Source organism: Poecile atricapillus, chromosome Z (genome assembly GCF_030490865.1).
Source record: "Poecile atricapillus isolate bPoeAtr1 chromosome Z, bPoeAtr1.hap1, whole genome shotgun sequence".
Taxonomy (NCBI): Eukaryota; Metazoa; Chordata; class Aves; order Passeriformes; family Paridae; genus Poecile; species Poecile atricapillus.
Window position 1 is genome coordinate 118,219,987 of NC_081289.1, and position 17,689 is coordinate 118,237,675.

General features: G+C 42.5%; 2 protein-coding genes across 8 annotated transcripts; one reads left to right on the plus strand and one right to left on the minus strand.

Moving 5' to 3' along the window:
- Nucleotides 1–1,426: 1,426 nt before the first annotated feature.
- Nucleotides 1,427–15,127, minus strand: LOC131592882 (killer cell lectin-like receptor subfamily G member 1). Of its 5 annotated transcripts, XR_009280724.1 has the most exons (7): nucleotides 11,138–11,274; nucleotides 10,359–10,457; nucleotides 9,903–10,043; nucleotides 9,290–9,444; nucleotides 8,958–9,067; nucleotides 8,197–8,547; nucleotides 1,427–1,557 (listed from the first exon to the last, which is right to left on the minus strand). XR_009280724.1 is itself a non-coding variant. In XM_058864750.1 (6 exons), the coding sequence occupies exons 2-6, from the start codon at nucleotides 10,471–10,473 to the stop codon at nucleotides 8,379–8,381; spliced, it is 690 nt and encodes a 229-aa protein (XP_058720733.1). In that variant the 5' UTR covers nucleotides 10,474–10,476; nucleotides 15,041–15,127; the 3' UTR covers nucleotides 8,142–8,378. The 5 variants fall into 5 exon arrangements, 4 of the variants coding, with proteins under 4 accessions (XP_058720733.1, XP_058720731.1, XP_058720732.1 ...); XM_058864750.1 differs by lacking the exons at nucleotides 1,427–1,557; nucleotides 11,138–11,274 and adding an exon at nucleotides 15,041–15,127 and having other exon boundaries at nucleotides 8,142–8,547; nucleotides 10,359–10,476; XM_058864748.1 differs by lacking the exon at nucleotides 1,427–1,557 and having other exon boundaries at nucleotides 8,142–8,547.
- Nucleotides 11,424–17,350, plus strand: LOC131592881 (C-type lectin domain family 2 member D-like). Of its 3 annotated transcripts, none has more exons than XM_058864745.1 (7): nucleotides 11,424–11,487; nucleotides 13,066–13,114; nucleotides 13,743–13,835; nucleotides 15,123–15,221; nucleotides 15,900–16,072; nucleotides 16,420–16,526; nucleotides 16,968–17,350. In XM_058864745.1, the coding sequence occupies exons 1-7, from the start codon at nucleotides 11,434–11,436 to the stop codon at nucleotides 17,179–17,181; spliced, it is 789 nt and encodes a 262-aa protein (XP_058720728.1). In that variant the 5' UTR covers nucleotides 11,424–11,433; the 3' UTR covers nucleotides 17,182–17,350. The 3 variants fall into 3 exon arrangements, with proteins under 3 accessions (XP_058720728.1, XP_058720729.1, XP_058720730.1); XM_058864746.1 differs by having other exon boundaries at nucleotides 11,427–11,804; XM_058864747.1 differs by lacking the exon at nucleotides 11,424–11,487 and adding an exon at nucleotides 12,468–12,906 and having other exon boundaries at nucleotides 13,066–13,835.
- Nucleotides 17,351–17,689: the final 339 nt, after the last annotated feature.

Sequence of the window (17,689 nt, forward strand, 5' to 3'; positions counted from 1 at the left end):
GGAAAACCTTTCATGAAACCATCTAATCCAACCCTCTTGCTCACCTGGGGTCAGCTAGAACTTGCTGCTCAGGATTGTGCCCAGTTGCTCAGCGCATGTCTCAATCTTCCTGGGCAATTTGTTTGACCAGCCTCACAGCTGAACAGTGTTTTCTTGTGTTCAGATGGAATTTCATGTTTTTCAGTTTGTGCCCATTGCCTCTTCTCTCTGAGCACCACTGAAAAGAGCCTGGCATTGTAGTCTTTATTCCAGCCAATCAGGTATTTAAACATGTGAGCAAGACATCCCCAAGCCTCTCTTCTCCAGGGTGAGCAGTCTCAGCTCTTTCAGGTTTTCCTGGAAGATGCTCCGGTCCCCTAGTCATCTTTGTGGTCCTTCACTGGATTTGTCTTGTAAGTCCCTCTTGTTCTTGAATTGGGGAACTCCTAGCTGGACACAGTGCTCCATGCATGGCTTTAGTGATGAGTAGAGAGAAAAGCCCACCTCCTTCCATATGCTTTCAGTTCCCTTCCTCATATGGCCTATGAGACCGTTGGCTGCCTTGCCATCAGCTTGCATGACTGTCTCATGGTCAGCTTGTTGTTCACCCAGACCTTCAAATCCTTCTCTGCAGGGCTGTTCTTTAGTCAGGCAGGTCACAGCATGTAACAATGCTTTGTGTTATTCCTCTCCAGATGCAGACCTCTGCATTCATCCTTGTTGATCTTTAAGAGATTTCTCTCAGACATCCTTTTTCTGTCTGTCCAAGACCCTCTGAATCTTACCGTATCTCTGATCTATAATCATCTTATAGATCAGCTAGTCCTTGTAGTTGTGTACTACTTGCGGAAGATGTACTCATGGTCATTGTTGAAGTAGTTTAACAGAGCTGTCCCCGACATTGACCCTTGGACAAGCCATTAATGACTTGCCTCTAAACCAATGATTACAACACTCTGGGCCTGGCAGGTAGGCTGTTTTAATCCACCTCATTGTATGCTTATTTAACCTGTATTTTTCCAGCTTTTCTGTGAGGCTGTTAGGGGAGCCAGTGTCACAAGTCTTACTGAAGTTAAAGTAAACAATTTCCACTGTTCTCCCATCATGCACCAAAACAGTTACATCATCCACATAGTGGAAAGTTATCAGGTTAGTTAAGCATGGCTTCCTCTTCATAAATCCATGTTGACTATTCCTGACTATCATGTTGTGCTTCACCCGTTTAGAAAAATGGCTTCCAGGATCAACTGCTCCTTTATCTTCCCAGAGATTGTGGTGAAGCCGGTCTGCCTTGATCTTTCACATTGCCATTTTTGAAGATAGGAGTAACATTTTTTCCCTCCAGTCCTCAGGAATCTTTCCCAGTTGCCATGACATTTCAAAGACAATGAAGAATGGACTTTGGTATCATGCAGCTTCCTCAGCACTGGTGGTTCCAACCTTGTATGCTCCATGAGTTTATGTATGTACAGATTGTTTAAGCTCTCTTTAATCTGTTTTTCCTTCCATGGAGGCCTAGGCATGTTCCAAACCTTCCCTCTGTTTTCTGGGGCTTGGGATTCCTCAAGGACAGTTTTACTAGAAAACATGGAGGCAAAGAAAGTATTGAGTATCTCTGACTTTTCCATATTCTTTGTTATCGGCACCTCTACCCCATTCAGGAAGAGTTTACTTTTTCCCTAGCTGTCATTTTATTCCTTTTGCTATTTCCTACAACTACACATAGAATCCTCTCTTGTTCTCCTTCATGTGTAGAAATGTTGCTAGATTCAACTCCAGGCTGGCCCTGGCTTTCCTGGTGCTACCACAAAAGCTCTGTACTCCTCCTGCATAATCTGCCCCAGCTTTTGCTCCTGTGTGTTTCCTTTTGAGTTCAGTTAGGAGCAACACACTCGTTCCAGTCTCTAGCGGCCTTTCATTTCCTACTTGTTGTGATGGAGCTTTTTGTTCTTGTAGGAGGTGATTCTTGAATATCAACCAAATCCTCTCCTCTCCTCTCCTCTCCTCTCCTCTCCTCTCCTCTCCTCTCCTCTCCTCTCCTCTCCTCTCCTCTCCTCTCCTCTCCTCTCCTCTCCTCTCCTCTCCTCTCCTCTCCTCTCCTCTCCTCTCCTCTCCTCTCCTCTCCTCTCCTCTCCTCTCCTCTCCTCTCCTCTCCTCTCCTCTCCTCTCCTCTCCTCTCCTCTCCTCTCCTCTCCTCTCCTCTCCTCTCCTCTCCTCTCCTCTCCTCTCCTCTCCTCTCCCTCTCCCTCTCCCTCTCCCTCTCCCTCTCCCTCTCCCTCTCCCTCTCCCTCTCCCTCTCCCTCTCCCTCTCCCTCTCCCTCTCCCTCTCCCTCTCCCTCTCCCTCTCCCTCTCCCTCTCCCTCTCCCTCTCCCTCTCCCTCTCCCTCTCCCTCTCCCTCTCTCCTCGTTTCTCTGCGTCTTGCAGATTTCTCTACCATTTGAAGGAGATTTTAAAAAGGGTGGGGAGCGAATTTGGCGAAAACAACAAAACCAACCACATAAAACCCCAACCTGTGATCCAAAAAACCTCAAAAACAAGCGAACAAGCAAAAACCAAAACGGCAAACCTCTCCAAAACAACTGCAAAAATAAGCCCAAAACAACACCAGAAACACCAGAAACAAACAACAAAAACAACTCAGAAGAAAAAGAAACCCCTCCATGTCCTCAAAACTTGAGCAAAACCCAGCTGCCTGCACCCACCCAATTGCCTGCATCAGTGTGCTGACAGTCCCAGCTGTGCACGGAGAGATGCATATGGGTAATACCTGTCACTCACAAAAGCTTTTTTGAGTAGAAATTTGCCATGTTTATATATGAGCTTTGCACTGTGTGCCACCTGTCCTCTTGCCTGTGTTATTTGTTGTAGTTAAGGCCTTGCGCTGCGGAAGAACTCGGGATGTAACGGGAAAGCTAGAAACCCACCCCTCTCTGTTAGGATAGCAAGGCCTCCTGCAATTAGCCAATAGCACCTAACTGTGATGTAAGCAGATGGGAGTAACACAGTGACCCCAGACTATAAAATGTTAAGTTTCCCTGCAATAAATCGCCATATTCGCCATCCATCACATTGATGCAGTGGGATATGGACCGCGCGGCTGAGGATAGCCGCCCGTGCTGGTTCCAGCCAGGGTACCAGCCTTGCTTGACCCCGACATATGGTGCCGAAACCCGGGAAGAAGAAAAGTGGGACAAGAAGAAAGCAAGGATACCCTGAGTCAAGGAACAGTGGTCAAGATAGTGAGTCTATTCTTGACGGGAGAGCCTGGGCCCAGAAGGATGATGGAATCATCGAAAAGGTTAGATTGTAAGTTGTAAATTAATTAAGTTGTAAACCTAATTCGCTTGTTATTACAAGGATTTGGGTTGTCAAAGTTGTAAATGAGTTTGTAAGGTTTTTCCACCCTAAGGTGTGGGACAGATGTACTAAAACGCTCGCCAAAGAGATCTGGGGAACAACAAGGAACTGTATGCTGGCTACCCTGAAATTTAGGGTTAGACCTTTACAGCCCCCAGACGGGAGAAGCTCAACTGAGCTGGGAGGGGGGCCGGGAGTCCCCTCAGTCCCTAAATTCTTATCTGCTCTCAGAGACACAGTGAAGAGCAGAAGATTTTTGGAAAAAGTTATCAGAAATAGCCAGGGGTGTGGCAAAAAAAAAAAAAAAAAAAAAAAAGAAGAAAGCATCCCCCCAAAGACATAAAGATGGCGCAGAGAAAGAAGTTGTAGCGTGGGAAAAATATGTCTCTAACAAAGAAAGAGGAATGTGATCGGGGGATGGGAAAGAAAAAGAATGTGAAGAAGAAAGATAAGGAATGTGAAAGAGATAAGACGCGGGAGGCACAGGGATTGGAATGCAGGAGAGGAGAGAGGGGGGAACAGAAGGTGGAAGGAAAGGTGGGATGGAGGCAGAGTGGAACCAGGGGGAAGGGAACAGCCTGCCCACGGGGGTGGTAGCGAGGCCGGGGCCCGAGAAAAGGCACGGCAAACAGGAAGTAACCGACCAGTTCTGACTCTAACCGAGACACGAGGGGTTCACACACACACACACACACACACACCCCCCACTCCCTCTCTGAGAAGCGGCGGGACAATAACGAGTTTGTTACAAAGTCATAATTTACTGAGTTTTTAAAAGGTGTTTATGTACCCTTTTGGAGTTAATTTTGTGTTTTAAGTAATTATGAGTTTATGCAGTTGGAGTTTTCAGAGTTTTTCTCAGATTTAAAAAGTAGCCTGGCACGGCCCAGTTCAGGAAAACACACGGCAGTACGCTGTCGCCATGGCAACCACCGCTGAAACAAGTAACAGTTACTTCAATGGAACCGCGGAAAGTAAAACTACAAAACAAAAGAACAACAGAAAGCTGGACATTTTTGAGAAGGATAAGAAAAAGAGAGAGTTTTAATTAGACAATTTAAAAATTAGAAGCTTTGTAAATTGTATTGTTTATAAATTAGCAAATTGTTGTAATTAAAATTGAGATTTAAAAATAAGTTTCTATTAAATTGAGTGCCTTTAAAAATAGATTAAAAGATTTAAATGTTGTATTTTTGCATCCCAAGAAACTTAAAAGATTCTTGTTTTGTTTCAGTAATTTCAAAGTTATGTTAATCATATATTACCCATTTGCTGAGTTTTTGACAATTTTAATAAGGAAATTTTAATGTGAATATTTTTGTTATACAAAACACATATAACTGCATATATACCAATTTGGATTTTGGATTTTAGTTTAAAAATTGGACTTGATATTTTTGAGAAGTGCTACAAAAGCTAAATGACAACTTGCCCAATCCTGTATTGTGGCTTTTTTCTTTGGAAAGGCTGCACTTTGGAGTCTTAGCTAATTTGAACATATACTAGGCAAATTCTTGTTGTGAATGAGTGTTTTTAGTAACATTTGCAGTTATTATGGGTTATTCTCAAAGCTAGATGACATGGAATTGTGATGTATTTGTTAAATTTTTATAATTTTATAGTGAATCCATGTTACTGTTGACTTAAATGTTTTTAAGTTAAGCTGTATAACTTAGATATTTTTTAAAGTTAGGTTTTGCTATTTCCTTTTGTTATAAATAATTATTGTTAAGTTTAAATTTTGTTTAATTTGAATTGTTTTATGTTTTATTGAAAACACTTGTTTAAATTGCAAAGTATAGTTATTTTCCTAGAAATATGAAGACAGCTACAACTGAAGCAACTGTGATAAACCACTGATGAACACCTGCTTGTGGACAGAAATGAATGCAGACTGTGACACCCTAGACTTCATTGAGAGTTCTATTTAGTTGTTGTAATTTTTGCAGTTTTGTTTGCTATAACTTTTTATTTTTCAGTGTTTTCAGAATTTTAAAAAGATGTACCATTGCTAAGGATTAGCTGCCATTGAAGAAGCCTCAAATTAAACCAACTGCTGGATGATTTAATTAGTCTGGTACCTAAGGTTTTTAATTATTTACTTTGTACAAATGCATTTTAACAGTTTGCTGTACTGTAAGCATCTCATCGCTGTTGCTATTGAAAACCTTGTTTTAGAAATGAGTTAAGAGGCATCTTTCCAGTTTAAAGCCAGGCCCTGGCCAAGCCTTGACTTTACCTGGATAGAATGTTTGCTAGCAGATCCAGATGTTTTCTATCCTAAATCAGTATTTGAGTTGCTTTTTAACTCAACAATTTGACCCTATTAATATGACAGCTGAATCAATTTTAAAGTGAGCTTGGAGAATCATTTCCGGAGATGATGATCCAATCCTTCACTGATGATTTTTGGTTTTGTTTGTTTGTTAACTATGAGATGCTGGTGCAGTGTTTTAATAATTAACAGTACCTTCATATTAATTGATTTTTAACTGTTATAGGTTCTTACTAATTGTATATAAGGTTTTATGTTAATGTTGAACAGAAATACATCTCATTTTTATTTTTTAGAAAACGGGGGAAATTGATTCCCTAAAAGCAATTTGATTAGTGTATTTCATTAACTTCAAGGAGAGAAGTGCCTGTGTTTTGTTGACAGATTCAGAAAGGTCACCTGTTCATCTGACCAGACTGTGTGCCTCTGAACACATGAGATCCAGTGAACAGAGATGTCATCACACAGCCTTGGTACTCCAGACATGGATCAGAAGTGGACCTGTCAGGACACAGTTATGTCTGAACACTATACAGACAGTTGCCAACATAAATTTTATATTGTTATTATGATGTGGTGTTTCTATTAATTTTTTAGTTATCCTTTGTTTTAAGATTTAGAAGGGTTTGAGGAACAACTTGAACATCAAAGCCCTCAGTCACCGATCAGCTGCCAGCTGACATCATGGGAGCAGTGAACATTCCAGGACTGAATCGTGTTAGAAAAATTCTGTAGAAGATTTGGGAGGTGTAGATACTCCATCTAACTATATATAAAGCAAATTGTAATTGTGTGTTTATCCTTTTAGCAAATTGTTTTCATGCTTAGACTACATATATACCAGAGCACGTGTGTTAAAGGTAGTTAGATAATAGTTTAAGATAAAGTGTTTAGCCTGTGTAATAATTATGTTAGTATAAAATATAAGTATTTGCCTTTAAGAGGTAGTGTAAGCATCTTTAAAGGTTCATTTAATGCTAAAAGTTTTAGCTGTAAGTTTGTAAGTATCGTGTCATTTACATGGTAAGCTGCTTATAGTAATTGTGCTGTTTATAGTTATAACACCTGAAGCAGTGAACCCCAACCTTGTGGTACAAGCTGAGAACCCATGATCCAATAGTTTATACCCGCTGCATAAACAAGAAGCTTCTCCCCAAAGATCTGAAGCCGCTGCTTTTGATTCACTCTATCGAATGTTAGATGCCACCTTTTTACCTCTGAATCAATCCAACCCTAATGCCACAGAATCCTGCTGGCTGTGTTATGACACACAGCCCCCTTACTATGAGGCTGTGGCCCTTAATAACCGGCCGCTGTGAGTTAATGCAGAAGCCCCAGTCCAGTGCCGCGGTGAGTCATCTTCTCGCAGAATCACCATCAGCCACATGACAGGGAGAGGGTTTTGCTTAGGCAAAGCCACTGTTGTTGACAAAAAGTTTGTGCGACCACCATGCAGGTGGACAGGTCCAAGAAATGGGCAATCGCCCCCTTGTCTGGCATGTGGGTTTGCAAGTGCAGTGGGATAAGCCCCTGCATTTATACCCAAAGCTTTAACTCCTCTGCTGACTTTTGTGTATTAGCTGTTATCATCCCCAGAGTCCTATACCACCTGGATGAAGAGTTGAGCCTGCAAGTGGAGAGTCTCACCCGACTTCAGAAAAGAGAAGTGGTGACAGGTGTAATCATAGCGATGCTGCTTAACCTGAAAGCAACTGGTGCTGCCACAGGTGTCTCTGTAATCGTGACCCAACAACAGAGACTGCTTTAGCTACAGATGACTGTAGATGAAGATCTACAGAGAATTGAGAAATCCATATCCTTTCTAGTAAAATCAGTCTCCTCACTCTCTGAAGTTGTTTTACAGAACAGGCGAGGTCTCGACCTTCTATTCATGCAGCAAGGAGGCCTCTGCATCGCCCTGAACGAAGAATGCTGCTTCTACGCTGACCACACCGGAGTAGTGAGAGACACCATGGCAAAGCTATGAGACAGGCTGTCTCAACGGAAGGCAGAGAGAGAAGCTCAGCAAAACTGGTTCCAGTCCTGGTTCAACCAATCTTCGTGGCTAACCACCCTGGTGTCTACCCTAAGTAGACCAGTTGTAATGATTTTACTTGTGTTAATCTTTGAACTCAATTTTATATTATCCATTTTCAATACTTTTATATTTTAGCAAACTAGTTATTCATGGAGAGAGGGGATATGTTGTAGTTAAGGCCTTGCGCTGCGGAAGAACTCGGGATGTAACGGGAAAGCTAGAAACCCACCCCTCTCTGTTAGGATAGCAAGGCCCCCTGCAATTAGCCAATAGCACCTAACTGTGATGTAAGCAGATGGGAGTAACACAGTGACCCCAGACTATAAAATGTTAAGTTTCTCTGCAATAAATCGCCATATTCGCCATCCATCACATTGATGCAGTGGGATATGGACCGCGCGGCTGAGGATAGCCGCCCGTGCTGGTTCCAGCCAGGGTACCAGCCTTGCTTGACCCCGACAGTTATTTCAACAACTTGGAGCAAACCAGTTTGATAAGCTTTTATTGATTCCACAGCTCAATTAACACTGTGCCCGAGGCACAGACCTTTCTGATCCTTCAGCTCAGGGTCTCATCTGTGCCCCCAAAACTCGTCTTCATCCTCATGGTAAGAGGATTTGCAAACCTTGAAATCTCCTGCAAAGCTGTAACTGTGAGGATGGGGCTATTTCACCCCAAATATTGCCAGCAAATGTCTTGTGGGATGGGCATCTTGGGGTGGGTATTTGTCAGATGGAGGTTTTGCTTTTCTCTCCGTCTTCTGCTGTTGCAGAGCAGAGCAGGAAAGGGTTTTTTTTGCAAACCCACTTGTGTAGAGCATCACATCTATTAACTTCAAAGTCCTTGGCTCTCAATGTCCCACACCCTTCACCCATCTCGTGCAGATAGTTGCCAAGCCTGTAAAACAAAAATTGTATTGCTAAAGAGGAGGAAATTATCCAAATTTTGCAGAAAAGGAGTAGTGGGATGAGGTTATTCTTCTCCTTTCCTGCACTGTCTTACTCTGAATGCATCCTTTCTTGCTGGAGGGATGACCAGATTTGAGGAGAGTTGCTGTGCCTGCAGTAAGATCTGCAAGGAGCAGGTGTGCAGCATGAAAAGCCATGTTATTGCATGGGTCTGATGGGAGCTGTGAGGTTACTGTGCTCCCGTACAGTTCCCCAACTTTTGGTCTACAGAGCTTTACTGGGGGGAGTACAAGACTCTTGCATAAACTCCAACATCTTGGACAGATGGGTCAGGCATGAACTGGGTCTGAAACAGAGCAAAGGCTGCTGTTCATACTGACAAACTGTGGATACACTCACATTTTGGGGTTGAAAAGTGTGTTGTCCACCCATCTCCACACCTTCTGATGTGACCTTAATCCAATCCACACAGGTGGTGGACTCTTGCCTGTAACAGTCTTGATGTGCTCCTGGAAAACAGAAGGGACCAGGTGTTCCAAAATTTCTCTGTGGAGGGTTTCATGGCAATCAAATTCACAGAGTAAATCTGACTCCCAAATTCATGAGACATGAATGTCTACAATGCTTTGAATGCTTCCTCAAACCCTGCTGTTGCTAGGCATTTTTTTCTTCCTGCCCACCTAAAAATAGGGACTTTTATGTCCTTTTAAAGCCTTCTTCTCCCTATTTACCTTTTCTTTCTTGTCCTGGAGCACCACCAGCTGGGAATCCTGATTTTCACAGTTTTTCATGCCTTGAGTCCAGTTTCCCAATTCTTCAGAAAGCCAGTAGCATCTTTCCCCATGGAGCTGCCAGTCCTGAGGACACAGCTTGCAGCCAGCACAGGCTGAAGAGGAGAAAAAGCCATGAAACACTCTGAAGGGTTTACACTCTGGTCAGGTTATTCCCCAGCCACCAGCTGAGGTACTGAGGGGTTCCCCATCCCACACCTCAGCTCTTTCCCCATTGCTGAGTTTTTTCACATCCATAAGGTTTTTCCAGCCACTGGAGAGAAGGAGGGTTACTGAGGCTGGGTGACCACAAGGACATTATTGGCCAGTGGAGGTGGAGGAAGAGTTGTGAGGAGCCTCCTCCCTAGGGCTAATGATGCTTCTCTATGAATGAAGGATCAGGAAAAATTGCATGGAAAAGAGGATTCTTCCTTGCAACACTTCTCTTTGGCAAATAACCTTCATGGCCTCACAACCCCAAGGGTCTCAGGGTCTCTCTCCTTTCAGTAGAAGACCCCCACAAAGGTGTCACCTGAGCATCTCCTAGCAGAGTCAGATAGGAAGGGGGGGTTACCTGTGGGGCTGTCCCCGTGGGGCTTGCAGAAATACCGCACCAAGGATGAAAACTTGCACTGCTCCACCTGGTTCCTTCCATGGATCCCACTGCCTAGCTGCGGAATGCCTGTCACCACCAGCTGTGGGGAGCCCTGAAAAACTTGGAGCAGTAATCCAGAGTGAGAAGCTGCAGCCATTTGGGGATAAAAACCACAAACCTCAAAAAACTGGGTTTCATTTTCTCATGCAGTTGCTTAGGCCAGCCTGAAAAACACAGCTTGCATTCTCCACCCTTTTTTGATAGCTATGGGTATAATCTAAGATTACTGGGAATGGTTTATTCTTGATGGGTGATGTCACATCTCTACAGGACAACCTCGTCCCCTCCAAAGACTGAAATGCTGAAATTAACCCAAATTTCCCCTCCCTGGCTGCTCACTGGAGTGTGAGATGTAGATAAGAGCTGGTTACTCACCCCGCACACTCAGCACCACCACCAGGACCAGCAGGATGAGTTGTCCCAGCCCCCCAGCTATGAAAAGGAGCCTGTGCCACCACGGACAGAAGGCAGGTGCTGAAAGAGGCCACATTTGCTTTAAAAAATAAAAGACAAAAAAGCTGGGGGTTTAGAGGTGGGGGGGAAAGCCCCTCTGTCAAGCTGGTAAGTTTGAAAAGAAGTTTACAGCTTTTTTCCTTCCTCCAAAAAAGTAAAACACCACTGATGAGGTCTAGAGTGAGGGTGGTTTCCTAGGAAAGCCCCTCTCAGGAGGAGGGGCTGCAGGGACCTCAGAAGCACCCTTGGGCACCCAATGATGAAGCTTAGGGGATTTGAAGCCTTCTGAAATTTGCTTAATTTAGAGCTCTTAGTAGAGATGGGAGCTGGTGAGACAAAGGTCACTCCAGCTCTCATCTCCATCAGGATTCCAGACAGGATCTCAGCAGCTGTCCTTCCAATCCAGATGTGTTGGCTCATGTTGGGTTTCTTGGCACCCATTTTGTCCCCCAGGCGAAGAGTCTTAGAAGCAAAATGGCTTCCAGATATCTGTCACCCTCTCCCATCCCTTCCTTTCTCTTTTTTTCTCCTCTTTTCAAGTCAGGATCCCACCTCAGAAGACATTTAACCCACAACACTGCTCTCCATGATCTTGGAAACCTCAACACGGAGATGAAGAAGCAAGCAGACCTAAAAATATACAAATCCAAAAGTCTTCCCAAAATTTGAAACAAACATTTTTCCCCTGAAATAGGACTTACCACAACGCTTCTCAGCAGGAGAACAATCCCTAAGATGCCTTAAATCAGCATATACAATTTCCCCAGCCATGGTTGCTCAGAAGACCCCAGGAGCAACCCAAAAGTGACAACGTCCTTGGACAGCCCCTTGCCTTGTGAACTATGCACTCCTGTCTGCATCCGGCTTCAGGAAATGGTGTTGGCTGCGATTTTTCTCTGCTTTTTATTTTTTGTACATGTGTGTATATATATGTGCAAAACCAGCATCCGTATCCGTATTCTACACCCTTCCCTTGTAGACGGAAGGTGGTGAAGAAATGAATGCCCTGCAGCCAGGAAGAAGTGGCACACCTGGAGGTGTAGAAACATCTGTGAGTTTGGTAGTTGTGCTAAACGTCTGTGGAAGCAGAATTAATAGAAAATAATTTCAAGAAGCCTTTAAATAATGTTTTTGACTGTGAGGTTGAAGCATGTCAGGAGCTGGATCAGTGTGACCACAGGCAGACGGGGAGAAGACAGGTGACATTTGGTGTTTCTACCCCAAAATATGGACTGGGAGTGACTCGAAATGCCTTTTGTCCCATATGAGTTATTCTGCTGATTTTGACACAATATTTGGCCTCTGTTTTATCCTGGGGCAGAGAGATCTGATGTGGTCAGGGGTTGCCCAGCTCCTGCCCAGGAAGAGGTAAGAATCTGGATTTCCTGCAGGCTGCTAATGAATTTTATTTTATTTTGTACTTTATTTTATTTTGATTTTTTTCTCCTCCAAGCCCACCCTCCCACTCCTGATGTATCCTCTTGCACCATCTAGATCAACCTATGTTTTTGCCAGGTTTTGGGCTCTTTGGCAACTGCATGAAACAGCCACCAATTTCCAGCCTACAACAACCTTTTCCCCCCCCTTTTCTCTTTTTTTTTTTTTTTTTTTTTTTTTTTGTTTTTTTCTTTTGTTTTTTTTGTTTTTTTTTTTTGGTTTTGGTTTTGGTTTTGGTTTTGGTTTTGGTTTTTTTTGGTTTTGTTTTTGTTTTTTTTGTGTTAATCCCAGGTTTTAGTCAGTGTCACAAGATCCCAAAGCAACACCTTTTTATAGTGGTAAAAAAATTATGTTTTTTCCCTTGAACACCCAAAAAAAACCAAGGAAAAAAGCACAAATTTGCCCCAATACCTATCAGCAACCAGAAAGAGGGTAAATAAGAGGATAAACCCAAAGGTCCAAAGGGTCCAATAGGAAAAACACTGTTATTTTATATTTTAATTATTGTTTTAGATTTTTAGTTAATAAAAAATACTTTTATTTTATATTTGTGTTTATGTAATTTTTATTTTTATATTTTTATTATCTCATGTTTATTTTTAGTTTCTTTTCCACCCGCAGCCTTTTCTTTGTCACTGAAAATTTTTGTGGTGAGCTGCTATCAGCCCTTCCTGCCCTGTGCACAGGCAGCTGCTCCAGTGGTGTGTGACCAATGGTTACAAAAACCCCCTAAAAATACAAACAAATTAGGTTTTGGGATAAAACCCTGCAGCTGGGTAGGTTAATTGCAAGAACACTTTTTTTTTTATATTTTTATATTAAAAAAAACCTTAAAACGGGCTGACGGAAACTGTACTTCATCCTTGTAGAATCCCTGAGGGCTGTTCTGGGGTGCCCTGATGTCCTGGAACAGAGTCATGTCCAGCAGTGTTTCCTCCAACTACACACTAAAAAGAAGCATTTTGGACAATCTATCTCCCTAACTGAGAAAAAAAATCCGGAAATGCTGGAAAAGAGGATGAAGTGATGCCAGGTGGAGCTGGAGGGGAACCCCTGTTTCAGTGGGTGGGCAGGTGGCCCTGGGCAGCACCCTTCGTTGCCCTTGAGGAGGCACAGGAAAATCCCTCAGAAAACAATAAAATGAACCAAAACATCTTTTTTTTTTTTTTTAATACTTTGTTTCTCTTCACAGGAGCAGGTTGTGCCTCAGCATCGGGCTTGTTCCCACAGAGCAGACACAGGTGACAGGGTTTGGGATGGGCCCAGGGGCTGCGGGGAGGTGGTCTTAAATTTTGTTTGGAGAAAATTTCAATTTCAGGGAGAAGTTTTTAAGTGCAGGAGAAAACTGAAGAGATTTTAGTAAGGGGAGATTATTTTAAGTGGGAGGAGAAAAACTTAATTTTGGAGAGAAAATATTAATTGAAAAGAAAATATTAATTGAGGGGGAGAAGATGTTAATTCAGGGAAAACCTTTCATGGGGAGAAAAGTGTGCAATGGAGGAAACTTTAATTATAGCAGAAAATTTTAATTGCAGGGAGAAATTGTTACCTGAGGAGACTTTAATAGGGGAAGATTTTAATTGGTGAAGAAAACTAATTTGGGGTGGAAGTTTTATTGTGGGGAGAAGACTTGACTTACAGGGAGAAAATTTTAACTGAGGGGAGAAAAATATAATTAGGGGGATAAAACTAATTATGGGGAGAGGAAATTTTAATTGTAGGGACAAGATTTTAATTGTGTGAGAAAACTTCACCTGGGGAGAAAAGTTGAAATATGGTGCCGGGAGAAAATTTTAAATGGGGAGAAAATTTTTATTGAGGACCAAAAGCCTTCATGACACCTCTGATAGTTGGAACTTTGCTTGGCAGGTGTTTGTTCCACCTGTAGAGGTGGAAGCCTGGAAATGGAGGAAACGAGAGTTTATTCAGGACTTTCGGGCATGGCAAGGAGCAAGCGGGCAGGTAACTGTAGGGCAATGAACTGCAGAATCACTGGATTTGGGTTTTATTTTGATACTTCTGTAATTTGAAAGCAAAACTCAGCTGAAGTAAGGTTGTTGGGGAAAAAACTTTTTCTGGTACTTCCCTTGAGGGAAAATTTTTGTCACTCAGCAGATAGAATTTTTGCTCTAAACAGACCAAATTCAGACATTATTCTAATTTAGTATTAACACTTCCTCAGACTCTTGTGTAACTGATTATTTTAGGCATATTTTTTCTACACAAATATTCCAATTTTCTGATTTATTCTGGATTAGAATAAAGAAATTTTTGAAGAGTTGAACTGTAGAAGATCTGGAAAAGAAATTTTGTGTTTAAATCCAGTTTGGACACATGAGAAAGTATGTATTATTGTCTTATTTCCATGGAGAAATCAGCTTTCCCTTTTGCCCTGTTTCAGCTTTCCTGATTTTGCTCCTATCTCTATCAACCCTTTGGCACACATTAAGGTAAAAAAGGGACTTTTGGAGCCTTTTCCATCATCTTGTTCTACCCAACCAGGGACCAAGATTTTTGAGGAATGGATTTACTTTATTTAGCACATTTGTGACTTTTTCAAATTTGATTTTTTTAAAAAAATCAAATTTATTTGTTGATTTTTCATTTGTTTTTTAAATTTTTTTTCATATAACTTTTTAAAATATATATTAAAAAAATATGGCATATTTGGCTTCTGACTTACTTTCTAATGTTTTTTCAGGAAGAAGAGGGGAGAGGAGGGTTTTTTCCATGACATTTGGTTCATATGACGGGGACAAAAATGAAAAATCTTAAACAAAAAATGGGGGAAGTCCTACTGGATGAAGGCTCTAGAATTTTTGGATAAAACCCCCAGGAAACAGAATTTTCTTTGCTCATGGTGAAGGGAAAGTGCATATTCTGGATCACAAGATACAGAAATGGAGGTACCATGGCCCAAAGTACCCTAGTTTAGGTGGAGAAAAAAACTCCACTGAGCTTTAATAATGAGGTAAACCCCAAAAATTAAAGCAAAGTTTAAATCATGGTACATTTCAGGAATTTGTATCTGGAGCTGGGGAGGAAATTGTACCCCAAACAGCTCCCATAAATAAAAAGATAAATAATTGTGTTCTATGTGAAGAAGAATTTTTGGTATTTCTCACTCAAAATGACACTAAGTCTACTGGCATTGGTATGAGACCAACCTTTCATCATCTTGGCATGACCTGTAGCACTTTGCTGCCCAGGGAGCACTCTCAGAGGCACTGAAGGTCTGTTCTCCTGCAGGTCACAGCGTGGAGATGAAGCCAGAGGCACGTGTCACCTGCCAGGTGATGCTGGCAATGCTTTTCACAGCTCTGTTCATCACAGCCATCGCTTTTGCAGGTGAATGCTGAAGTTTTGGTTTCACAGGTAACATCTCTGAGATATTTTGGATGGTTGCATTTGTGACAGATCTACTTCCATGTTCCTGGGGAAGACAAAGCCCACCCAAGCTGCTGTTCTCTCTGGTAGAAGTATGTTTCAGAGCAGTCTTTCTACAGAAGACCAAACCCATCCCCTTGGTGTGGGAGCTGATGTCATTTAGAAACTCTTAGAAAATCAACAGGAAGCACCATTTCAGGAGTACAGTCTCACAAAAGTATTGTTTTCAGAGAAGAAGGGGCCTGGAGATGTTGGCATGAGTCCCACCAAGTCAAGAAGTCTGCAGGAATAAGAGGACATTTTTCCTGTCATTTTCACTACTTTTGCATTAATGACAGAGAGCAACACCCAAGGGCATGTATAGGGATAGGGCTACTCAGAAATTCCTCTTTAAAATGTGGTTTTTTGAAGTCTACCATCCTGTTTCCTTCTTTGAAAGTGCAGCACCTGTGTTTCTTGTCCAACATCACAAGCAGAGCCATGATTTGAGCTTATTTTCTCACAGGATTTCTTCTGGTATCTTAATTTTCCTCTTTGCTCACAACTGAGGCAGATGCATGGGGAAAAGGATGATCTCCCCAGACCAGAGAGGTGAATGGAAGGTGCTGCTGGTTAATGCTGTTCTATTTTTAATGACAGTGCAGGCTCTTCAGCCTCATGCCCAGCCCTGCTCTCAGTGTCCCTTTGACTGGATCAGATACAGAGGAAAATGCTACTATTTTTCTGAGGTTGAGAGGAACTGGACATCCAGCCAGGACAACTGCTCAGCGCTTGGTGCTTCTTTGGCCATGCTGGACAGCATGGAGGACTTGGTAAGGAGACATGAGGACCTGCTCAGCACAGGGAAAAAACCCAAAAGCAGTGTATTTGAAGCCTTTTGGTTTCTTTGACTGCTCTTCCAGGATATTTTTTGAAGGTCTGGGGTGAGAAGCTGGGGAAAAGGCCTTGAGGGTATGTCATCATGGGTGTCTTCAAATTACTCACCAAAGCCAACTGCTGCAAGAACTGTAGGAATAAACTCCTGTTTCTAGATGACACTTTTTAGTATCAGATTCACCAGTTCAAGCCCCAAAGAAGCCCTAAAACAGCACAAGCAACTGATAAAATTGAGATTTTTGGTTGGAAGAAGGTAAAAAACTTTCCATTTCCTCTCTTTCAGAGCTTTGTGATGAGATACAAAGGCATCTCAGAGCACTGGATTGGCCTTTTGCGGGAGGATGAGGAGCAGCCATGGCAATGGGTGAACCGCTCACCTCTGTCTCAGCTGTGAGTCCATGTTTTTCATTTTTATGTTGTTGGTTGGTGTTGCCTCAGCTGCAAAATGTGCCTTTCTTCTTGAACTTGAGGTACATCCAGAGGTAACAATGGGACAGTGTTTGGGAAGGGCAACGTTGCATCTGATGTTTGTTTTCCCCTTTGACCTAAAAGATGGGAGTAGTGCATTTGGTGAGAAATCCTAAATTTAGATTTTTATTTTGTCTTTTTCTTGCAGAGGTGTGGGTTTCATATTAGAAATAGATCAATGTCAGTGCTGGCATATTGATATTGAATTAGTTCTATTCCTATAAAAGAAATATATATAGATCTTTTGGCATGTTGGTGCCCATGAGAACGCGTGAGAACTGAAGCTGAGGGAAGCCTATGTGTGACTTCACTGTTTTTTCCTGCCACCACATCTGAAATGGGTTATGTCCTCTGTACTTCCAGGTTTCGGATCCGTGGTGGTGGGCTCTGTGCTTATCTGGATGACAATGGGCTCAGTTCTTCCCACTGCAGCATTGAGAGGAGCTGGATTTGTAATAAACATGAGCTGAAAATCTCAAGCAATAGCAACAGGACAAGAAGGCCTCCAAACCTCTGTGTCAGCTCCCTGGGTGCCGCAGGGAGGCCTTCTCACTCCCAGATATTTGGTGCACCATAGGTACATGAAAGAAAACCTCAAAAAGGTTTTGAATCCCCTGGGCAAGGGGCTATTGGGGGTTCAAGGGGACCAAGAAGGCGTTTCTGGGACAAGGCAGCCTTTGGGGATCCACATGAGATAGTTCTTGAGAATATGGGGGGTGGGGTGAGGGGACAGGGCAGCCCTGGGGGCTCTCCTTGGGTTTGGGGAAACTTGGTTATGGCCCAAAAGCAGACGCCTTCTACTTCTTAGAGAAAAATAAATTTATTCTATTGTGATCATATTTACATATTAAGTACTCGGAAATATATCTCAAGCATACGGAACAGCAGAGAAAAAGAGTAGGGGCAGTGGGTGTGAGCTCATCCTGGTGATGACAAAATCAGTTTTAATATAACGCACAGTGGCTGGTATTAATACAAATCCTACAGAAAGTAAGATTTTTAATTTGTGCTAGAAGCCCAGCCAATCACAGGCACTAAGGTCAGCAAAAAGAACCTTCAGAGGAAGCTGAATTTGGGGGAAAAAG

Bases quoted from the DNA above. Each gene is read 5' to 3' on its own strand.
- LOC131592882 (XM_058864748.1), bottom strand. From the start codon at position 11,207: ATGGCTGGGGAAATTGTATATGCTGATTTAAGGCATCTTAGGGATTGT. The intron at 10,044-10,358 runs GTGAGTAACCAG...TACTGCTCCAAG, and splicing joins GGTGGTGCTGAGTGTGCGGG to TTTTTCAGGGCTCCCCACAG. The intron at 8,548-8,957 runs GTGAGTGTATCC...TTTGTTTTACAG, and splicing joins ACACTTTTCAACCCCAAAAT to GCTTGGCAACTATCTGCACG.
- LOC131592881 (XM_058864745.1), top strand. From the start codon at position 11,434: ATGAATGCCCTGCAGCCAGGAAGAAGTGGCACACCTGGAGGTGTAGAA. The intron at 15,222-15,899 runs GTGAATGCTGAA...TTTTAATGACAG, and splicing joins CACAGCCATCGCTTTTGCAG to TGCAGGCTCTTCAGCCTCAT. The intron at 16,073-16,419 runs GTAAGGAGACAT...CCTCTCTTTCAG, and splicing joins TGGACAGCATGGAGGACTTG to AGCTTTGTGATGAGATACAA.